Raw genomic sequence first — 17404 nt, 5'->3', positions numbered from 1 at the left:
GGAAGGGTTTGCCTGACTTGCATAACATAAACAGTTTATCTTCTTATGTGTGCTGGGAATTATAGAGAGCTTGGAAAAGAGAAGATACAGCAGTATGATACTGTGAGGTAATAAGGAATACATGTTTTGGTGTTTGTCCATGGTTCCTGGCACCTTGCTTCTAAAACTCTTGTAATTTCCTAAGTGACAAGAGCCTTAAAGGCTAAAAGGAGAGCCTTTTCTTATTCCTAACAAGCCCCTTTCAACCACACCTGAGTTTATTTTAATGCGGTGTCTTTTGGTAAAGCCCCTAAGGCTGGGGGCGGGTTGCCAGGGGAACCAATCAAAATGTTGGAACTTTCAGGCGCCACCCCTTCTCTCCCTGAGAAGGGAGAGGGGCTGGAGATTAAGCTTAATCGCTAATGGCCAATCAATCATACCTACCTGCTGAAACCTCCATAAAAATCCTAGAGTGGAGTTTGGAGAGTTTCCTGTTTGCTGAACCCTTGGAGGTGCTGGGTGGTGGGGTGCCCAGAGAGGGCATGGAAGTGCCACACCCCTTCCCCTTTACCTTGCCCTGTGCATCTCTTGCATCTGGTTTCAGAGCTGTATCCTTCTATTAAAAAAATCACCCAGTAATGTAGTAAGTGAACTGTTTTCCTGAGTTCTGGGAGCCATTCTAGCAAACTATTGGGCTTGGCCAATTTATTGCCAGTTGGTCAGGACTTAAAATTGGCGTCTGAAGTGGGAGCTGTCTGTGGGACTGAGCCCTTAACCTGTGGGATCTGATGCTATCTCTAGGTAGGTAGCGTCAGGATTGAGTTAAATTGTAGGACACTCAGCTGGTGTCAGAGAATTGTTTGCTGTGGGAAAAACAACCATACACTTGAGCGTCAGAAATATTGAGAGTAGAATAGGGCACAGAAATGGAAATGGTTTTCTCTTTCAGTGAAGACCCTGAGGGGATGATGCGTATCCTCAGGTGCTTTGAAAAAGTTTACTTGATCATTTCTTTCTTTTTCTTTTTTAAATAAATTTATTTTCATTTATTTATTTATTTATTTATGGCTGCGTTGGGTCTTTGTTGCTACACGCGGGCTTTCTCTAGTTGTGGCGAGCGGGGGGGCTACTCTTCGTTGCGTGGTACGGGCTTCTCATTGCAGTGGCTTCTCTTGTTGTGGAGTACGGGCTCTAGGTGCCCGGGCTTCAGTAGTTGTGGCACGCGGGCTCAGTAGTTGTGGCTCGTGGGCTCTAGAGCAGAGGCTCTGTAGTTGTGGTGCACGGGCTTAGTTGCTCCGCGGCATGTGGGATCTTCCTGGACCAGGGATCGAACCCATGGCCCCTGCATTGGCAGGCGGATTCTTAACCACTGCGCCACCAGGGAAGTCCTATCATTCATTTCTTGAGTTTGATAAATATTAACAATATGTTTTTGCGAATCTTTTCAACTTCATTAACACAGCATTTCACTGTGTAAAGAACTGGCTTTCTGGGTGAAATTTAAAAATACAAGTTCTGCTCTACTATCTGTTCTTTTAGTATTTGCTCTCCTTAACATCTGGTTTGCTTTGTTAGATTATTTTAACTAGTCTTTGTCTTCCAGAGATGAATTTGCTTTAGAAAATACTGACCTTACATTGTGCTCATGGGCTCCTTTTAGTCTTTCTCTTTATACCCTCTCTATTACCGTGTACCCCAAACAGTTGACTTTCTCAAGTTCCCAGTTATTGGTCATTATTGCCATGACTTCTCAGTTTCTGCTCTTGGGAGAAAAAATATCTGATAGCTTCAGCTGGGCCTTTTTAACTGTTCTGCAAATTTAATTTAAAATAGAGTGAATTTGAAGGCTGTAACTTTGGTTCATTTGAATCCCAAATGATTAAACCTTTTATTCATTTCCCTTGCTTCTCTAAGAAACACTTAAGGAAATTTTAAAATCTGGTAATCTTCAAATACATTTAAGAAAGGAGAAGATAAGCTATTCAACCTTTAAGTCACAATTCTGGAGTTATGTAGTCAATTAGCTTTGGTCCGAGATGAAAGAGAATGTGCTTTATGTGAGTCTTGGGGGAAGGACTTAGAATTACGCACGGAATTGACAGTCATTCTGGGCACGCTGAGGGGCGTGCTGACTCAGCTGATAATATTTTTTTCTCAGTAGTGAAGACTGTTGACTTAAAGGCCTCCTTTGCCTTCAGACATCCTCTGCTTTGGCATTATAGTATCACACAGAATAGTTTCACTATCGTAAGTCAGCTGTGCTCTCTCTTTTCATCCCTTTCTCACTGCTTCCAACCCCTGATCGTTCAACAGTCTCTATGGTTTTGCCTTTTCCAGAATGTCACATAGTTGGAATCATACAGTATGTAGCCTTTTCAGACTGGTTTCTTTCACATAGTAATATGCTTTTAAGGTTCTTTCTTGTCTTTTCATGGCTTGATAGCTCATTTATTTTATTTATTTATTTATTTATTTACATCTTTATTGGAATATAATTGCTTTACAATGGTGTGTTAGTTTCTGCTTTATAACAAAGTGACTCAGTTATACATATACATATGTTCCCATATCTCTTCCCTCTTGCGTCTCCCTCCCTCCCACCCTACCTATCCCACCCCTCTAGGTGGTCACAAAGCACCGAGCTGATCTTCCTGTGCTATGCGGCTGCTTCCCACTAGCTATCTATTTTACGTTTGGTAGTGTATATGTCCATGCCATTCTATCACTTTGTCCCAGCTTATCCTTCCCCCTCCCCGTATCCTCAAGTCCATTCTCTAGTAGGTCTGCATCTTTATTCCCGTCTTGCCCCTAGGTTCTCATGACCATTTTCTTTCTTTCTTTTTTTTTGGATTCCATATGTATGTGTTAGCATATGGTATTTGTTTTTCTCTTTCTGACTTACTTCACTCTGTATGACAGACTCTGGGTCCATCCACCTCACTACAAATAACTCAATTTCGTTTCTTTTTATGGCTGAGTAATATTCCATTGTATAGATGTGCCACATCTTTATCCATTCATCCGATGATGGACACTTAGGTTGCTTCCATCTCCTGGCTACTGTAAATAGAGCTGCAATGAACATTTTGGTACATGACTCTTTTTTTTTTTTTTTTTTTTTCTTTTCTCCTGCGGTACGCGGGCCTCTCACTGTCGCGCCTCCCCCGCCGCGGAGCACAGGCTCCGGACGCGCAGGCTCAGCGGCCATGGCTCGCAGGCCCAGCCGCTCCGCGGCATGTGGGATCCTCCCGGACCGGGGCACGAACCCGCGTCCCCTGCATTCGCAGGCGGACTCTCAACCACTGCGCCACCAGGGAAGCCCGGTACATGACTCTTTTTGAATTATGGTTTTCTCAGGGTATATGCCCAGTAGTGGGATTGCTGGGTCATATGGTAGTTCTATTTGTAGTTTTTTAAGGAACCTCCATACTGTTCTCCATAGTGGCTGTACCAATTCACATTCCCACCAACAGTGTATGAGGGTTCCCTTTTCTCCACACCCTCTCCAGCATTTATTGTTTCTAGATTTTTTGATGATGGCCATTCTGACTGGTGTGAGATGATATCTCATTGTAGTTTTGATTTGCATTTCTCTAATGATTAATGATGTTGAGCATCCTTTCATGTGTTTGTTGGTAATCTGTATATCTTCTTTGGAGAAATGTCTGTTTAGGTCTTCTGCCCATTTTTGGGTTAGGTTGTTTGATAGCTCATTTCTTTTTAGTGCTGAATAATATTCCATTGTCTGGATGTACCATCTACTTTGTTTCATCTTTTTACTTATTATTTTTTAGAATATTTGAAGATGAAGTTGTGCTTTCCTATGCCTTTACACCCTAAGTATTAGCCATCTCTTTTGTCTGCGGCCAAATCTGAATAAAATCCCAGCTCTGTCACTCAGGTCTATGGCAACACTCCACAGGAAAGACTTCTTGGCAGACAGCTGTTTGATGGGGTTTTTTTGCTCCTAGACAGGCTGTGTGAATTTTTACAGCACACGCCTTGTCACTTGAGATGCTGCTGGTTATTCTCTCCAGCTGCACTAGAAGCAGTTCCTGCTTTTAAGGAGCTTTCATCTCAGATCTTTTCACCAGTTAATTTTTTCTAACTTGTTTATCCCTGACATCTGTCACATTATGGCCAAGTCACTTCCAACTTACTTTTTTCAGCCATCAGACCCATGCAGGTTGAGTGACCTTTCTATGTTGGCATTTTAGGACCTTAGCCTAAACTCATGAATTGTCTGACTTTTTACTTTTAATTCTTCAGTCCAACAAAGTAAGATTTGAAAGATTTTTTTTCCTCTAATGTTTAAGTAAATTGCATGTAGGAAGTCTCTTCTATCAATATATATGTTTATAACTGAAAAAATTCCTCCTCCTTTCCCACTAGAGTACTTTTTGGCATGGTGTAGCTCGTTTAAAGGGATGAAACAACATATTTCACAACAAATATATTCGTTTTAAAGGACTGAGAAAAATACGTTTTACAGAAAGGAATACATTCAATTCAATAAAAAAGGGTAATCAGAGACTTGAAGTAATAGGACAGAAGAAAAGGATGGTATCTGTTGGCTCAAGACCATTGGGTCAGGGATGATATAAAGAGCCCTGAAGCCAATAGTTAAAATATGATTTGTGCTGTCAAGAGCATATAATCAAGAAATGGTTCGCCTCTGCAGTGATGCCTAGAACGTGATTATCTTAAATGTGGAATCAGGCAGATATTTAGAGGCAATTTAATGTAATGTTTGCATCTTACAGACTAAAAATAAATGTCAAAGAAATAAGTTTAGGAGCCTTTGCTGTTTCACAGATTGTGAAACCAACTGTAAGAATAACAATTTCTACTCAAGTAAATAAATTCCTCTAGAGAAGTTAGGCTTCTAGGGGAGCCTATAGAATAGTTTCTTATAAGAAAAGGTCACCTGGCTTTGTTTAGAAGTTGACCTCACTGATCTAAGGAATGTGGTTTAAGGCTATTTCTTTTCCCTCTTAGATAATGAGAAAGTTAGACAGCTGCTTCTGGAGGGTGTGCCTGTGGAGTGTTCGCATAGCTTTCTTTGGAACCAAGATATCTGTAAGAGTGTCACAGAGAATAAAATCTCGGATCAGGTAACTAATGGTAAAGTCGTGAAAACAGGCTGAAATTCATCACTCTAGAGACCATGAACGTTTTTTCATATTTAATAGAATCCCATAGACTTCCTTTTATTTTCAATTTTTGGATCCCTTACGATATATACAATGCTATTTTCCGTTCTTAGAGAAGAATAATCTCTAGAAAAGGTTAATACAAAGACTTCTTCTTGAAATGATAATCTTATGGTTTAATTTGTTTTTCTTTTACTATTTTTCCCCTTAAATGTTCTCTGTCATTAATTTCACCATGATTGAGCTCCTGTCAGCACCAGGTATTGTATTAGATAATGGGGTAGATGACTAGGATTAGGTTGAAGAAGTACAGAGTACAAAGGAAGCCCAAAGAAGGGGTACTGAGCCCGGACTAGGGAAACTGGGGAAAGCTTCCTGGGTGGAGGAGCTGGTATTTGAGCTAACTCTTAGGTGTGTGGTGAGAATTAACCAGGCTTCTTGGCGGCCAGGGGCCAGGAGCCAAGGCTACAGTGGAGAAAGGATTGTTGGAGTTGAGAACGAGGGCAAGGGCCCAGGCCAAAAACAGGATGGCATGTTCAGGAATCTCCAAGTAGATCAGTATCTTGGAGTTAAGGGTGGGGTAGGAGATGGAACTGAGGAGATAAAAAGGGGCTATAGCATAAAAGACCTTGAGGCATTTTTGGATTTGGACTGAAGATGCAGGGGCCATTGAAGATTTTAAGTTGGGCCATGACGTGATCAGATTTCAGTCTGGGAGTGCTACGGAGACTAGAGACGGGGAGACTAGAGACGGGGATAAGGGGCGGAAGAGCTGGAGAGAGGGCTTGTGGTTGGATGGCTTAGAAGAGACCCTTGAAGTAGTCCAGATGGCATGATGGGGGCCTGAAGTGTGGCAGTATGCCTGGAGTGGAGGGGCTGGGGTTTAATACATATACCTGGAAGGTAAAACTGCCTAGACTCAGTGGTTGATTGGAAGATGGGAAGTGAGAAAGGAGGAGGCCTGTGGGTTAGGTCCTAATGGTCTAGCTTGGTTTTAGGAGCTCAGCTAAAAGAGAGGCAGAGCCAGGTCTGACTTGTCACTGCTGTCTTCCCAAGTTCTAGCTAAGTGCCTGGCATATAACAGGTGCTTAGGAAATATTTGAATGAACAAGTAAATGAATGAAGACTAAACATTTGAAAGGATGAATGAATGAGCTAATGAACTGTGAGAATTGTATGTCATCCAGCCAGCCGGGGCACACAGGAGGAGAGTGACGCAGCGGGGAAGATGAGTTTAGTCTCAGATAAACTGAGGGGCCTCAGGACGTCCCAGGAGCAGATGTCCAGGAGACAGGTTTCTATCCCAGGAGGAAAAGTTGGGACTAAAGAGATAGATATTTTGGAATTCCCAATATGTAGAAGGTAGTGGAAACTTGACCAAAGGTAAAAAAAGGAGACTCGGGACTTGGTCATGCATGAAGGGCATTCGTGAGTTAGACTTTGTAGCGTGGAGGTGGTCTCCTGTGTAGTCTTCTCAATTGAGCGTCAGGCCTGTCTCCACCTGGCAAGACTGCAAGGATGTTGTTATCCACTCCCTGCAGTCCACTTAATAGATCATTTATAGCATCTTCTCTTTTAAGACCTGCTGAGAAATTTTCTTAAAAGCTGGAGTATTTCCCCACGTGCCCCTCCTTGAGAAGTTCTTGTTTATAGCCCTTTTACTTCATGACCACCAATCTTAACCAAACTAAATGTAGGGACAGAGTATCACAATGTAAGATTAATCCTGATAGATAAGGAATTAGCAGAATGAATGTATATTATTTTATTACTTTGAATCACTTAGTATCTTCTAATTTAAGACAATTTGGCATTTTCTACCAAAGCACTTGTATAGAGGAAAATCATCCTGGGAGAAATACCTTGTACTTAAAATGGCTCACATTTATTTATTGAGAACACCTTTTTCTTGCTTTTTAAAAGAGCATTGAACTTTGTAAAGCTGCTTATAGGGAGACCCAGTAGGATCTCCCGGAAGACTAGGGTTGTTTGTCTTGAATTATTTTCTTCCACTTCAGGATTTAAACCGGAAGAGGAGTGAATTGCTGGTGCCCGGGTCACAGCTTTTTTTAGGTCCCCATGAATCCAAGGTTCCTATACTTTTGATTCAACAGCCAGGAAAAGTGACTGGTGATGACCAGCGAGGCTGGGGAAGTGGCTGGGATGTCCTCCTCCCAAAGGGCTGGGGCATGGCTTTCTGGATTCCATTTGTAAGTTACTCTTCGATTCTGACCAACAGTTACAACATTTAAAATACATTCCTAGTGAATGCCAAGCACTGAAAATGTTCCTGACTTTACGCACGACCTAGAAATTGAGTGCTAGTTTTCTGCCCTTTGAGCTATAATCCTGGATATAAGATACTTCATAGAGTCCCTGGAGCCCGGTTTTCATTACTAAGAGTTGTGCTGACATTTTTTGAATTTTTGAGGTTTTAAAAGTGGCCTGATTTTTGAATAATAGTGGCAACAAAATGTTGAGGTTTCTTTACTTGAAATTTGTTACAGTTTAAAAGCCAAAAGACTTCGTTTTTATAGACGTATAGAATACAGTTTTTTTTTTACGTGCTGTTCCATTTATTCCTCTTTTATTAACTGCAGCGAAAAATTTTATTAAAAATCTAATGTGTGTTTTTTTTTTCCTGGTTAAATAATTACTTTGAGCTAGAAAGCATAAAGGACATGACATGTAAGACCGTTAGATTCAGGCAGATAATTAATTTTAGTGATTATGCGTAGTGCAAAGGACATTCAGTTAATCATTTAGGAGTGGGAATATTTTTAAATCTAACTTTAAAATTATGAACTGTTTTAAGCATACAGAAGGTATACCTGTGTACCTTTCACCCGCCATCCAGCTTAAGAAATAAGACATTACAGGTTCATTGGAAGCGCTCTGTGTATCCCTCTCCAATCCCATTTCCCTCTCTCCTTCTAAAGGAATCACGAGTCCTATTTTTGGTGTTTGTCACTATCATGCATGTTTTTATAGCTTTATTAAGTGTGTGTGTATATCCTAAAATAAAATAGCTATATTTGACATGTTTTTAAACTTTATTCCTTGTATAAATGCTTTTGCAACTTGCAGTATTCACTCAACATTGAGATTTTTCCATGTTGATTGGTGAAGCTCTATTTCGTTCATTTTTACTATTGTATGGTAACCCATCGTGGGGTAGTTCCCCAGTGTATTTATCCATTCTATTTTTGATGGGTATTTAGGTTTCCCATTTTTCTCCATACAAAGAATTTAGCAGTTTCACTTTAAGTTGGTATAGTGACAGGATCTTTCTGGCGTTTCTTTTAGATCTATCGAGGTGCAAGAGTTGGAGGATTAAAAGAGACTGTAGTGCATTCTCAGTATAAAAGGTCACCTAATGTCCCAGGTGATTTCCCAGACTGCCCTGCTGGGATTCTCTTTGCTGAAGAGCAAGCTAAGAATCTTCTTGAAAAGTACAAAAGGTAAGAAACTGGCTTCTCTAGTTTGATGTCTTTTTTTTTTTAAATAAATTTATTTATTTTTTGCTGCGTTGGGTCTTCATTGCTGAGTGTGGGCTTTGTCTAGTTGCGGCGAGCAGGGGCTGCTCTTCGTTGAGGTGCGCGGTCTTCTTATTGCGGTGGCTTCTCTTGTTGCAGAGCATGGGCTCTAGGCACGCGGGCTTCAGTAGTTGTGGCACGCGGGCTTCAGTAGTTGTGGCTCATGGGCTCTAGAGAGCAGGCTCAGTAGTTGTGGCGCACGGGCTTAGTTGCTCCGCAGCATGTGGGATCTTCCTGGACCAGGGCTCGAACCCGTGTCCCCTGCCTTGGCAGGCGGAATCTTAACCACTGTGCCACCAGGGAAGCCCGGCAGGCGGGTTCTTAACCACTGCATCACCAGGGAAGTCCCTAGTTTGATGTCTTAAGGGGAAGACACATTGAACAATCATGTTTGTCCTGGCTTCAGGGACTCTTACTATATAATGTGGAGTTCTTAGACTTGTCAACATTCCCAAGACATAATTAAGAAGATGCTACTTAGGTCAGGAGATTGCCCTATATCTAAATTTTATAGCCCATGCAGGTTACAAGCCTTTCTCTTTGTTATCTGCTTCACTGATGATGGTGTACACCTAAGCTGTGGACCTGAGTTCCGGGCGCTTGTTAATTGATTCCCGCTACTGAGCCCTGCCTCCTCAAAATGGAAATTGTGTCTTTCGTAATGGTTATAGATGGAGTACATACTTATGAATTTTAATGAAAGTATGGAAACATGCAAAAATACTTTATAAACTGGTGTATTCCTTTTATCCGGAGAGATAGCACTGTTCTTACATTTTGGTATCTATCCATCTAGACTTTTTTCTTTTCCATTGGAGGAGTGGCCAGTGAGGGGTTTTATTTCCTTTATACTCTGGAAAGGAAACATAGGGCACCTGTATTTCCTACTGAACTGTAGACTTCGGGAAGCACAAAAACTCTCTTTGTTTGTTGTGGCATCTGCAGTATCTAGCCGGTGCCTAGTGCACAGTGGGCCTTAATACCTGTTTTTTTGTTGACTGATGAATGGGTGACTAATTGAATGTTGTATTTCCTTGACTGTGAACTCCACAGTTGTGCTCTCCTGTGCACAGCTGCAACTCTAGAGACAGGCTTGGCCACAGTTGGCTTGGCTTTCCGGCTATTGTTTGAATGATGGATGAATGAGTGAGTGAGTGAACGGGGATACGTTCCTGGATTGCTGGTTTACAAGCCCTTTGAGGGCAGCCATTGTGTGTCGTACATCCTACGCCTCCCATAGTGTGCAGGGGCTTCTCCATGCTTGTTAAATAATAATTGACAGTAATACTTAATTTCTCACCCTTTCGATTTTTTTATGTATGCAAATTTTTCGTAGACACAAATTTTTTTTAAGGCATTGTATTACATCTACTATTTTGAAACCTGCTTTTTTCATTTAGCTGTGTATTATGGAAAGTTTTCCCATATCAATAAATATGACTCTAAACCAAGAGTTGGCAAACTCTTTCTGTAAAGGGCCAGATGATAACTATTTCTGGCTTTGTGGGCCCTTTGGTCTCCATGGCAGCTGCTCAACTCTGCCATGTGGCATGAAGGCAGCCTCAGAGGACGCATAAATGAGTGAGCACGGCTGTGTTCCAGGCTCACGCTATGGACAATCCTATTTGAATTTCATAGCATTTTCATGTGCCACACGATATTATTCTCTTGTGTTTTTTTCTTTCCTTTTTTCTTTTTTTTGGCCGCACCGCGCGGCTTGTGGGATCTTAGTTCCCCAACCAGGAATGAAACCCGGGCCCCCTGCAGTGGAAGCGCGGAGTCCTAACCACTGGACCTTCAGGGAATTCCCTCTTGTGTTTTTTTCAACCATTGAAAAATGTAAAAACCATTCTTAGCTCGCGGGTCATACAAAAACAGGCAGTGGGCCAGGTTTGCCCAGTGAGGTGTCGTTTGCCAATGCAGTATGGCTGTCCTGTGATCTATCAGTGGCCCTGTAGGTTCTTTCTGAATCTTTGCTCTGTGCTTCTGTGAACAGCTTTCCATTTGTATCTCTACGTATTTGTCTGATCTATTCGTTTAGCACATGTTGACTTAGAACTTGCCATGTGTCAGAAACCTTTCTAGGCACTGAGGCTGCAGCAGGGGACAGGACGGGCAAAGTCTGCTGTGCCCTTGTGGAGCTTATTCTTGATGGAAGTACGTGTTTCTACACTAGTGGGAGGGATCCAGGCAAGGGGAGGGAGGCTAAAATGGCCAGAGCAAAGCCCTTGAGTGAGGACGACGGGGTGGCATCCAGGGCATAAGGGGAGGAGTGGCATTCCTTAGGGTCAGGCTTAGCTGTCTTATTTTTAGTAAGGCTGGAAGGCTGACTCTGAAAATGTGAATACAGATTTCGGTAGGCTAGACTCTGCGCAGAGGTTGGGTAGTAGTCTGATTGTGACCGTCTTCTCTGAAAAATAGGCAAGGTTATCATCTAGGAATAAGGGGGAGAGAGGCTGTTGGAGATTTGAGGAGAGAGGAATTGATATAAACAGTGTTCTGGGAGAGTGGAAGATAGAATCGACTGGAGAAACGTATCAGATTTGTAAGAAATGTAGGAGTCCGCTTAAGTTGTGTTGATAGTGAGACCCTTCGGGACTACTGCATGTTCTTCCCCAGCCACGTTCTGCCAATGAGGTGCTGGCGTGGGGTAGTGGAGGGTTGAATGTAACCAGCAGGGGCTTTGCCGGAGGAGGGACTTGGGGGTATGTGTAAAGGGAGTGACTAAGTTCTCTTAGGAGAACTTAGTTCCTAAGTGTCTCTTAGGAACTGTGGCATCTAGGCTTCCAAGGAGAGAGATGTGAGGACGGTAGTGAGCAGTGATGAAGTGGTAAACGAATACAGTGAGTCTCCTACATACGAACCTTCAAGTTGCGAACTTTCAACGATGTGAACGTGTGTGCCATCAGCGTCAGGCGTGAGTGAGATTGCAGCCTGCCCTCCGTCTCCTATTGCTGAGGATCCTTCAGCTCTACCATCTCCCACCTCCTCTCCCTCCTCCAGTCAGTAACTCTTCTTGCCTGTTCACTCGATGCCAGCCCCGTATGCCAGCTGTTGTACTGTACTACTGTACTTTTCAAGGTACCGTACTGTAAGATTAAAAATGTTTTCTTTATTTTTTGTGTTTGTTTTCTATGTATTATTTGTGTGAAAAGTATTGATATTATAAACCTATTATAGCACTATATAGCCGATTGTGTTCGTTGGGTACCTAGGCTAACTTTGTTGGACTTACGAACAGACTGGACTTATGAATCCGCTCTTGGAACGGAACTCATTCGTATGTAGGGGACTTACCGTAGGAAGTTCCAGTGGTTGAGGAATTGTTGCCGTGGAGAGGTAAATGGGCAGGCAACATAGGAGGCGTCATTCTGAGTGAAGGATACTTGAAATTGAGATTTTAAGGTGGAGCAAGTGTTGGCAGTGACCAAAAGGTAAGGTGTGACCAGGAGAGTGGGTGGTTGAGATGGGGGGAAGTAAAAGGTGTGAGAAGTTTCTGGTGGGCCAGGGTACTAGAAGGATGAATGGGTCGGGATGGAGCAGAAGGCAGAGTGGCGGGGAATGGGGTGCCTGGGGAGTTGACCGAGGCCCTGGCTGAGCAGGGAGAGCCAGGTTTATCTGATGGCTTGTGCCTCAGGGGAGCGGGAAGGAGAAGAAAAGCGGTCTGGGGGCATCAGGAGGAATGTGCCCACCCCTAGGCCTGTGGGGTGTGAAAAAGAAAGAGCTATCACTTGAGAGGAGCTGTAGTGGAAAGAAGGCAAAGAAGGACCTTAGGCTCAATCTCATAAATAAGATTTCTAGTTAAAAAGAAAAAAAAGCTGCATGCTTTGAGGATTTGACGTACCATTGGCAAATGGCTATTTGTATTAGTGTAGAATTTTACCTCTAGTTCCGAGGGTGCCTGTTTTCCCTCACGTCCCGATAATGTGGGCTATTACCAATCTTTTATTTTATTGTTTTAATTAATTAAAAAAAATTATTTATTTATTTATTTTTGGCTGCGATGGGTCTTTGTTGCTGCACGCGGGCTTTCTCCAGTTGTGGTGGCTTCTCTTTGTTGTGGAGCATAGGCTCTAGGCGCACGGGCTTCAGTAGTTGTGGCTCGCGGGCTCTAGAGCACAGGCTCAGTAGTTGTGACACATGGGCTCTGTTGCTCCGCAGCATGTGGGATCTTCCCGGACCAGGGCTCAAACCCGTGTCCCCTGCATTGGCAGGCGGATTCTTAACCACTGCGCCACCAGGGAAGTCCTTACCAATCTTAATACTGACAAAACATACATGAAAAAATGGCATCTTACCGTTCTCATTTTTTGTTTGTTTGCTTACAAGTGAGGTTGGGTACTCTTAAGTGTTTTCACCATTTTTTGTCTCTCTTTTTATAAACTGCCCGTCTCTCTTTTTAAAAGTTTCTGGGTGAGGCAAGTACCCTGAGAGGGTTTTTCACCAGCTGCCCCTCTCAGGAGGCCAGAACACGTTTGGTTCAGTCTCCAGAATATAGGCTCAAACTGAACCTCTGATTAAGTGTACAGGTTCATTTCCATTTGAGGTCCTAGGGCATAGCACACAGTAAGAAACAGAGGGGGGAAGGAATGTCTGGGCCTGTCCCCGAGGAGACCATCAGCCTGAGGGTGCAGGCTGGGACTCCCACAGAGTACCCCAGCCCGGAAGGGCCCATGGCCAGGCTGCTCCCTACCTCTTGGGGTCATTACATACCAGAGCAGGCCCTGGTTCCCACCAGTTAGTGGTTTTTTGAAGGTTCTCCCTCACTTACATGTTGCTGGAAAAGTCATTTGGTATCACCCATGTGGAGGGCAGTTTGGAATATCTGTCAAAATTGCAAGAGCTAATAATACTCGTTGCCTTAGCACTTCCACTCCCAGGACTTTATCCTGTGGATATACTTGTACAACATGTTCAAGGTCATTCATGGCAGCATCGTTTGTAGAAGCAAAAGCTTGAAAATAACCAAAATGTCCTCGAGGAGAGGACTGTCTAAATAACTTAAGGTATAAACCATCCAGTGGGATAAGACTTGTGCTAAAGAGTGAGGGATGTCTTGATGTGCTAATATAAAATGACCTCCAAGATATTTTGTTAAATGAATAAAGTTAAGCAAAAGAGTACAGGATCGGTTTGCCACCATTTGTGTAAAATGGGTAAAAAAAGAAATATGTATATGTCTGCTTGTAAGTTTATAAAATGTCTCTAGAAGGATATATAAGAAACAGATGATGATATTGTCTCTGTGGGGGACAGCTGGGTCACCAGAGGTCAAGGGTGAGAGAGAAACTTCACCATCACCCCTTTTGTACCTTTTTAAAAAAAATTTTTTTTTATTTTTGGCTGCATCGGGTCTTAGTTGCAGCACGTGGGATCTTGTGTTGCAGCGCGTGGGCTTCTCTCTAGTTGTGGTGCGCTCTCTAGTTGTGGTGTGCGGGCTTCTCTCTAGTTGTGGTGCACAGGCTCAGTAGTTGTGGCGTGCAGGCTCTCTAGTTGCGGTGCATAGGCTTTCTAGTTGGGGCACGAGGGCTCCAGAGTGTGTGGGCTCAGAGTTGCTTAGTTGCTCCATGGCATGTGGGATCTTAGTTTCCTGGCCAGGGATCGAACCTGCATCCCCTGCATTGGAAGGCAGATTCTTAACCACTGGACCACCAGGGAAGTCCCCCTTCTGCACCTTTTGAACTTCAAACCCTGTGAGTATTCAGGGGCATCACTGCACAGCTCCAGGAGCACCCTTTACCTGCAGCTCTTCAGGAGTGGCGCCCCCCGGAGTGAGGCACGTAGGGGGACTTCGTGGGCGCATCATCTATTACAGTAAAAACCGAAGAAAACAGAAACGCTCAGCCCCTAGAGTTGGTTATTATTAGTTTTTAAAATCGTATTTCTTAGAAGACTTTTTTGTATGTTTGTTTTTAAAATAGAGATGGAGTACGGTGGCCATGGTTATTTTGATTGTCCATCCTAAATTGTTCAAAATTGGTTCTCCTCTTTGATTTCCATTAGACGCCCTCCGGCAAAACGGCCCAACTACGTTAAGCTTGGCACCCTGGCACCTTTCTGCTGTCCCTGGGAGCAGTTAACTCGAGACTGGGAATCAAGAGTCCAGGCCCAAGACGCATCGTCTGCAGCTTCCTCTCCTGGTGGTGAGGAGAGTAGCCTGAGGAGAGATGTGGTGCCTTGTGCTCCCATGCCTGGAAGGACTCGACAGCTGTCTGATGACGAGGGCACACCCCTAAACGACTCCAGCGAGCCCAAGGGAGTGATGGACACAGATGGTCCAGCCCGGGCGGGGACTGAGGGGCTAGTGGGCCAGGGTGCCACCGGCAGTCTCCTCTGTGTTCTGAGGTAAGTGCACACGACTTCCGGGTACGTTTTTGGATTGTCTGTTTTTTTGATACTGACCAGGAAGTAAAAGTTATCATTGCTCCTTTACACAAAGCCCAAGTGAATTTATGGACCTTCTGGAAGGGAAAGCCAGTGAATCATAGAGGGCCCGGGGAAAAGGCTAAATCACATACATTTGCTTTGGGGCATGATGCTAACTGACGAAATGATTTAAAATATCGTCAGTAGACCTAAACCAGGGCAGTTTATGACCTATTTTATTTAGTCTTTGCTCACAAAGCAGTCCCCTCACGATTGTGATCTTAAGTAATGAAGAACCCCTGCAAGCATTCTTTAGATCGTTGAATTAGATTTCTTCCCATTGCTTTTGAATGACCTGCATTTGTGGCCGACTAGATCCCCATTCATTGTGATATTGTCATATCACAGAGGTTACTGTGTAAAATGTGTTCTTCTCTCAGTGCTGCTGCAGGCTATCCGATTCTGCTTATCATTAACCCTTTATTCTGTGCTCTGATTTTAAAAGAGTGCCAGCCCTTTGCTTTATACTTATTTTTCTGTACCGTAATTTCATATCCTTCCTTCTTACTTTTCAGATAAGTGTCCCTTAGAGTTTCTTTTTTCATCAAAACATCAATCCTTTTTACTCGAATCCTCTCACTGTGAATATAGCCATAGATTCTACTCCACTGTCTCATTTTTCTCTGCCTTCAACTTGAAACCTTTAATCCTTGAGTCTCAGAGTAGTAGACACATAAAAAGAAAAGTATCGTTACACAAATGTATATTTTTGATTTTTAAAAAATCGAAGTTTTGATCCTTTCCCCCCATAGAGTATCAAAAAAATCAAATGAACTCCAGCAATGTCCAGTCTTCTAACTGCATATTTTCCCCTTGAACAAAATATCCTCAAAACGTGTGTCTCCTACTTCATGCAGGAGTAGAAGATTACTGAGGCAGCTGTCAGCCTGGTGTGGACCCAGTTCTGGGAACAGTCGGGCAGCCCCACGAGCTCCTGGCACAGGGCAGCAAGAATTGAGCAGAGAGGCCTGCCTGTCCATCCTGGACCGCTTCCCCAAGGCCCTGGTGTGGGTCAGGCTGTCCCTGCTGAGGAAGGGCAGCCCCGAGCCGCACACCATGATCTGTGTTCCAGCTGAGGAGGACCTCCTCCAGCTCAGCCAGGATCGGCTGTACTGTGGGCCCCAGGAGCCCAAGCATAGTGACCCATTCAAGAGCCAGATCCGGAAACAGAAGGAGAAGAAGAAACTAGAGAAGAGGCAGAAGCGAGGCTGTGCTGCATCCGAGGGCCTGGCAGAGGGGGACTCTGCAGCTGGACAGCAGCCTCTGACCCTGGGCTTGTGGTCAGGCCCTCTCCCGGTTGTGACTTCTCACTGCTCCAGAGTTCTCCTTGGCTTTGTTACACAGGGAGATTTTTCCATGGCTGTCGGCTGTGGGGAAGCCCTGGGGTTTGTTAGTTTGACGGGCTTGCTGGATATGCTGTCCAGCCAGCCAGGAGTGGAGAGGGGTCTCGTGTTGCTGAGGCCGCCTGCCTCTCTGCAGTATCGATTTGCGAGAATCGTTATTGAGGTGTGAGGTCGGTTTACATCCTGGCACAGATAATAACTGTGTTTGCCAAGTCCCACAACTGGAGAGTTGTTTTTGCTGTCTTCCGTTTCAATATATCATGTTAAATTCCTTGGAAACGAGAATTTAAAAAATTATGTATTTATGCAAATGGATGAAATGTTTACCTCATTCCAGTAATGTCCTTGATTTCCATCTTTCCCTGTCCTTGCTGTAATACTTTAAAATTTTTTGGCATATATAGCCAAAAGGTTTCGTATTTTGATTTCTTGGTCTGTGTAATTCTTGCTGAAAATAATTAGAAGCCCTATTGTTTTCTTGTGTCCTTTCAAGAACAAAGGGCTGTCAAGTCTATTTGAAAAATCTTGTAGTCATGTGATAAGCGACGACGGTTGTTTAATGATTTGATTGTTACAGAAGTGGGAAAGACTAGAAACATCTGGTCTCTGTGCATGAAGTATGGGCCCCTGTGGGCCACGTTAAATTCTGTACTGTGATCAGCATGCCCAACGCTTTACACCATAAAGAAGGAAATCGTGGAAAACGTATTGTTGCCTCTTTTCAGGCAGGCTCAGTTTATGGCAAAAGTGTTGAGATGGAACTAGAGTGGTGGTCTGTGGTTTTATGACCACTCGTCCTCTGTGTTGTTGACCAGCGCATGATTCCAGGAGTTACTTAATTTTTCTGTGCTTTGTTTCTGCAAAGAATTTTTCAAAGCCATAGAGGAGCATTTCTCAAAATATGTTCTATGAAGTATGTTACCTAAGGAAAAGAGTCCAAGGACAGAGTGGGAAATTCTGGGTTAAA

At 43.5% G+C, this 17404-nt stretch overlaps 1 protein-coding gene across 1 annotated transcript in view; it reads left to right on the top strand.

Moving 5' to 3' along the window:
- The window catches only part of POP1 (POP1 homolog, ribonuclease P/MRP subunit), a 37843-nt gene extending 20712 nt beyond the window's left edge, over positions 1-17131 (top strand). Inside the window, exons 12-16 of the mRNA XM_079901678.1 lie at positions 4978-5093; positions 7151-7342; positions 8439-8593; positions 14672-15013; positions 15952-17131. Coding sequence (XP_079757804.1) covers positions 4978-5093; positions 7151-7342; positions 8439-8593; positions 14672-15013; positions 15952-16606 — 1460 coding nt within the window. The 3' untranslated portion in view covers positions 16607-17131. The remainder of the gene's footprint in view (positions 1-4977; positions 5094-7150; positions 7343-8438; positions 8594-14671; positions 15014-15951) is intronic.
- Positions 17132-17404: the final 273 nt, after the last annotated feature.

This window comes from Stenella coeruleoalba (assembly GCF_951394435.1).
Source record: "Stenella coeruleoalba genome assembly, chromosome: 17".
In the NCBI taxonomy this organism is placed as follows: domain Eukaryota; kingdom Metazoa; phylum Chordata; class Mammalia; order Artiodactyla; family Delphinidae; genus Stenella; species Stenella coeruleoalba.
Note: the sequence above shows the minus strand (reverse complement) of the source record. Positions and strands in the feature narration are given on the sequence as shown.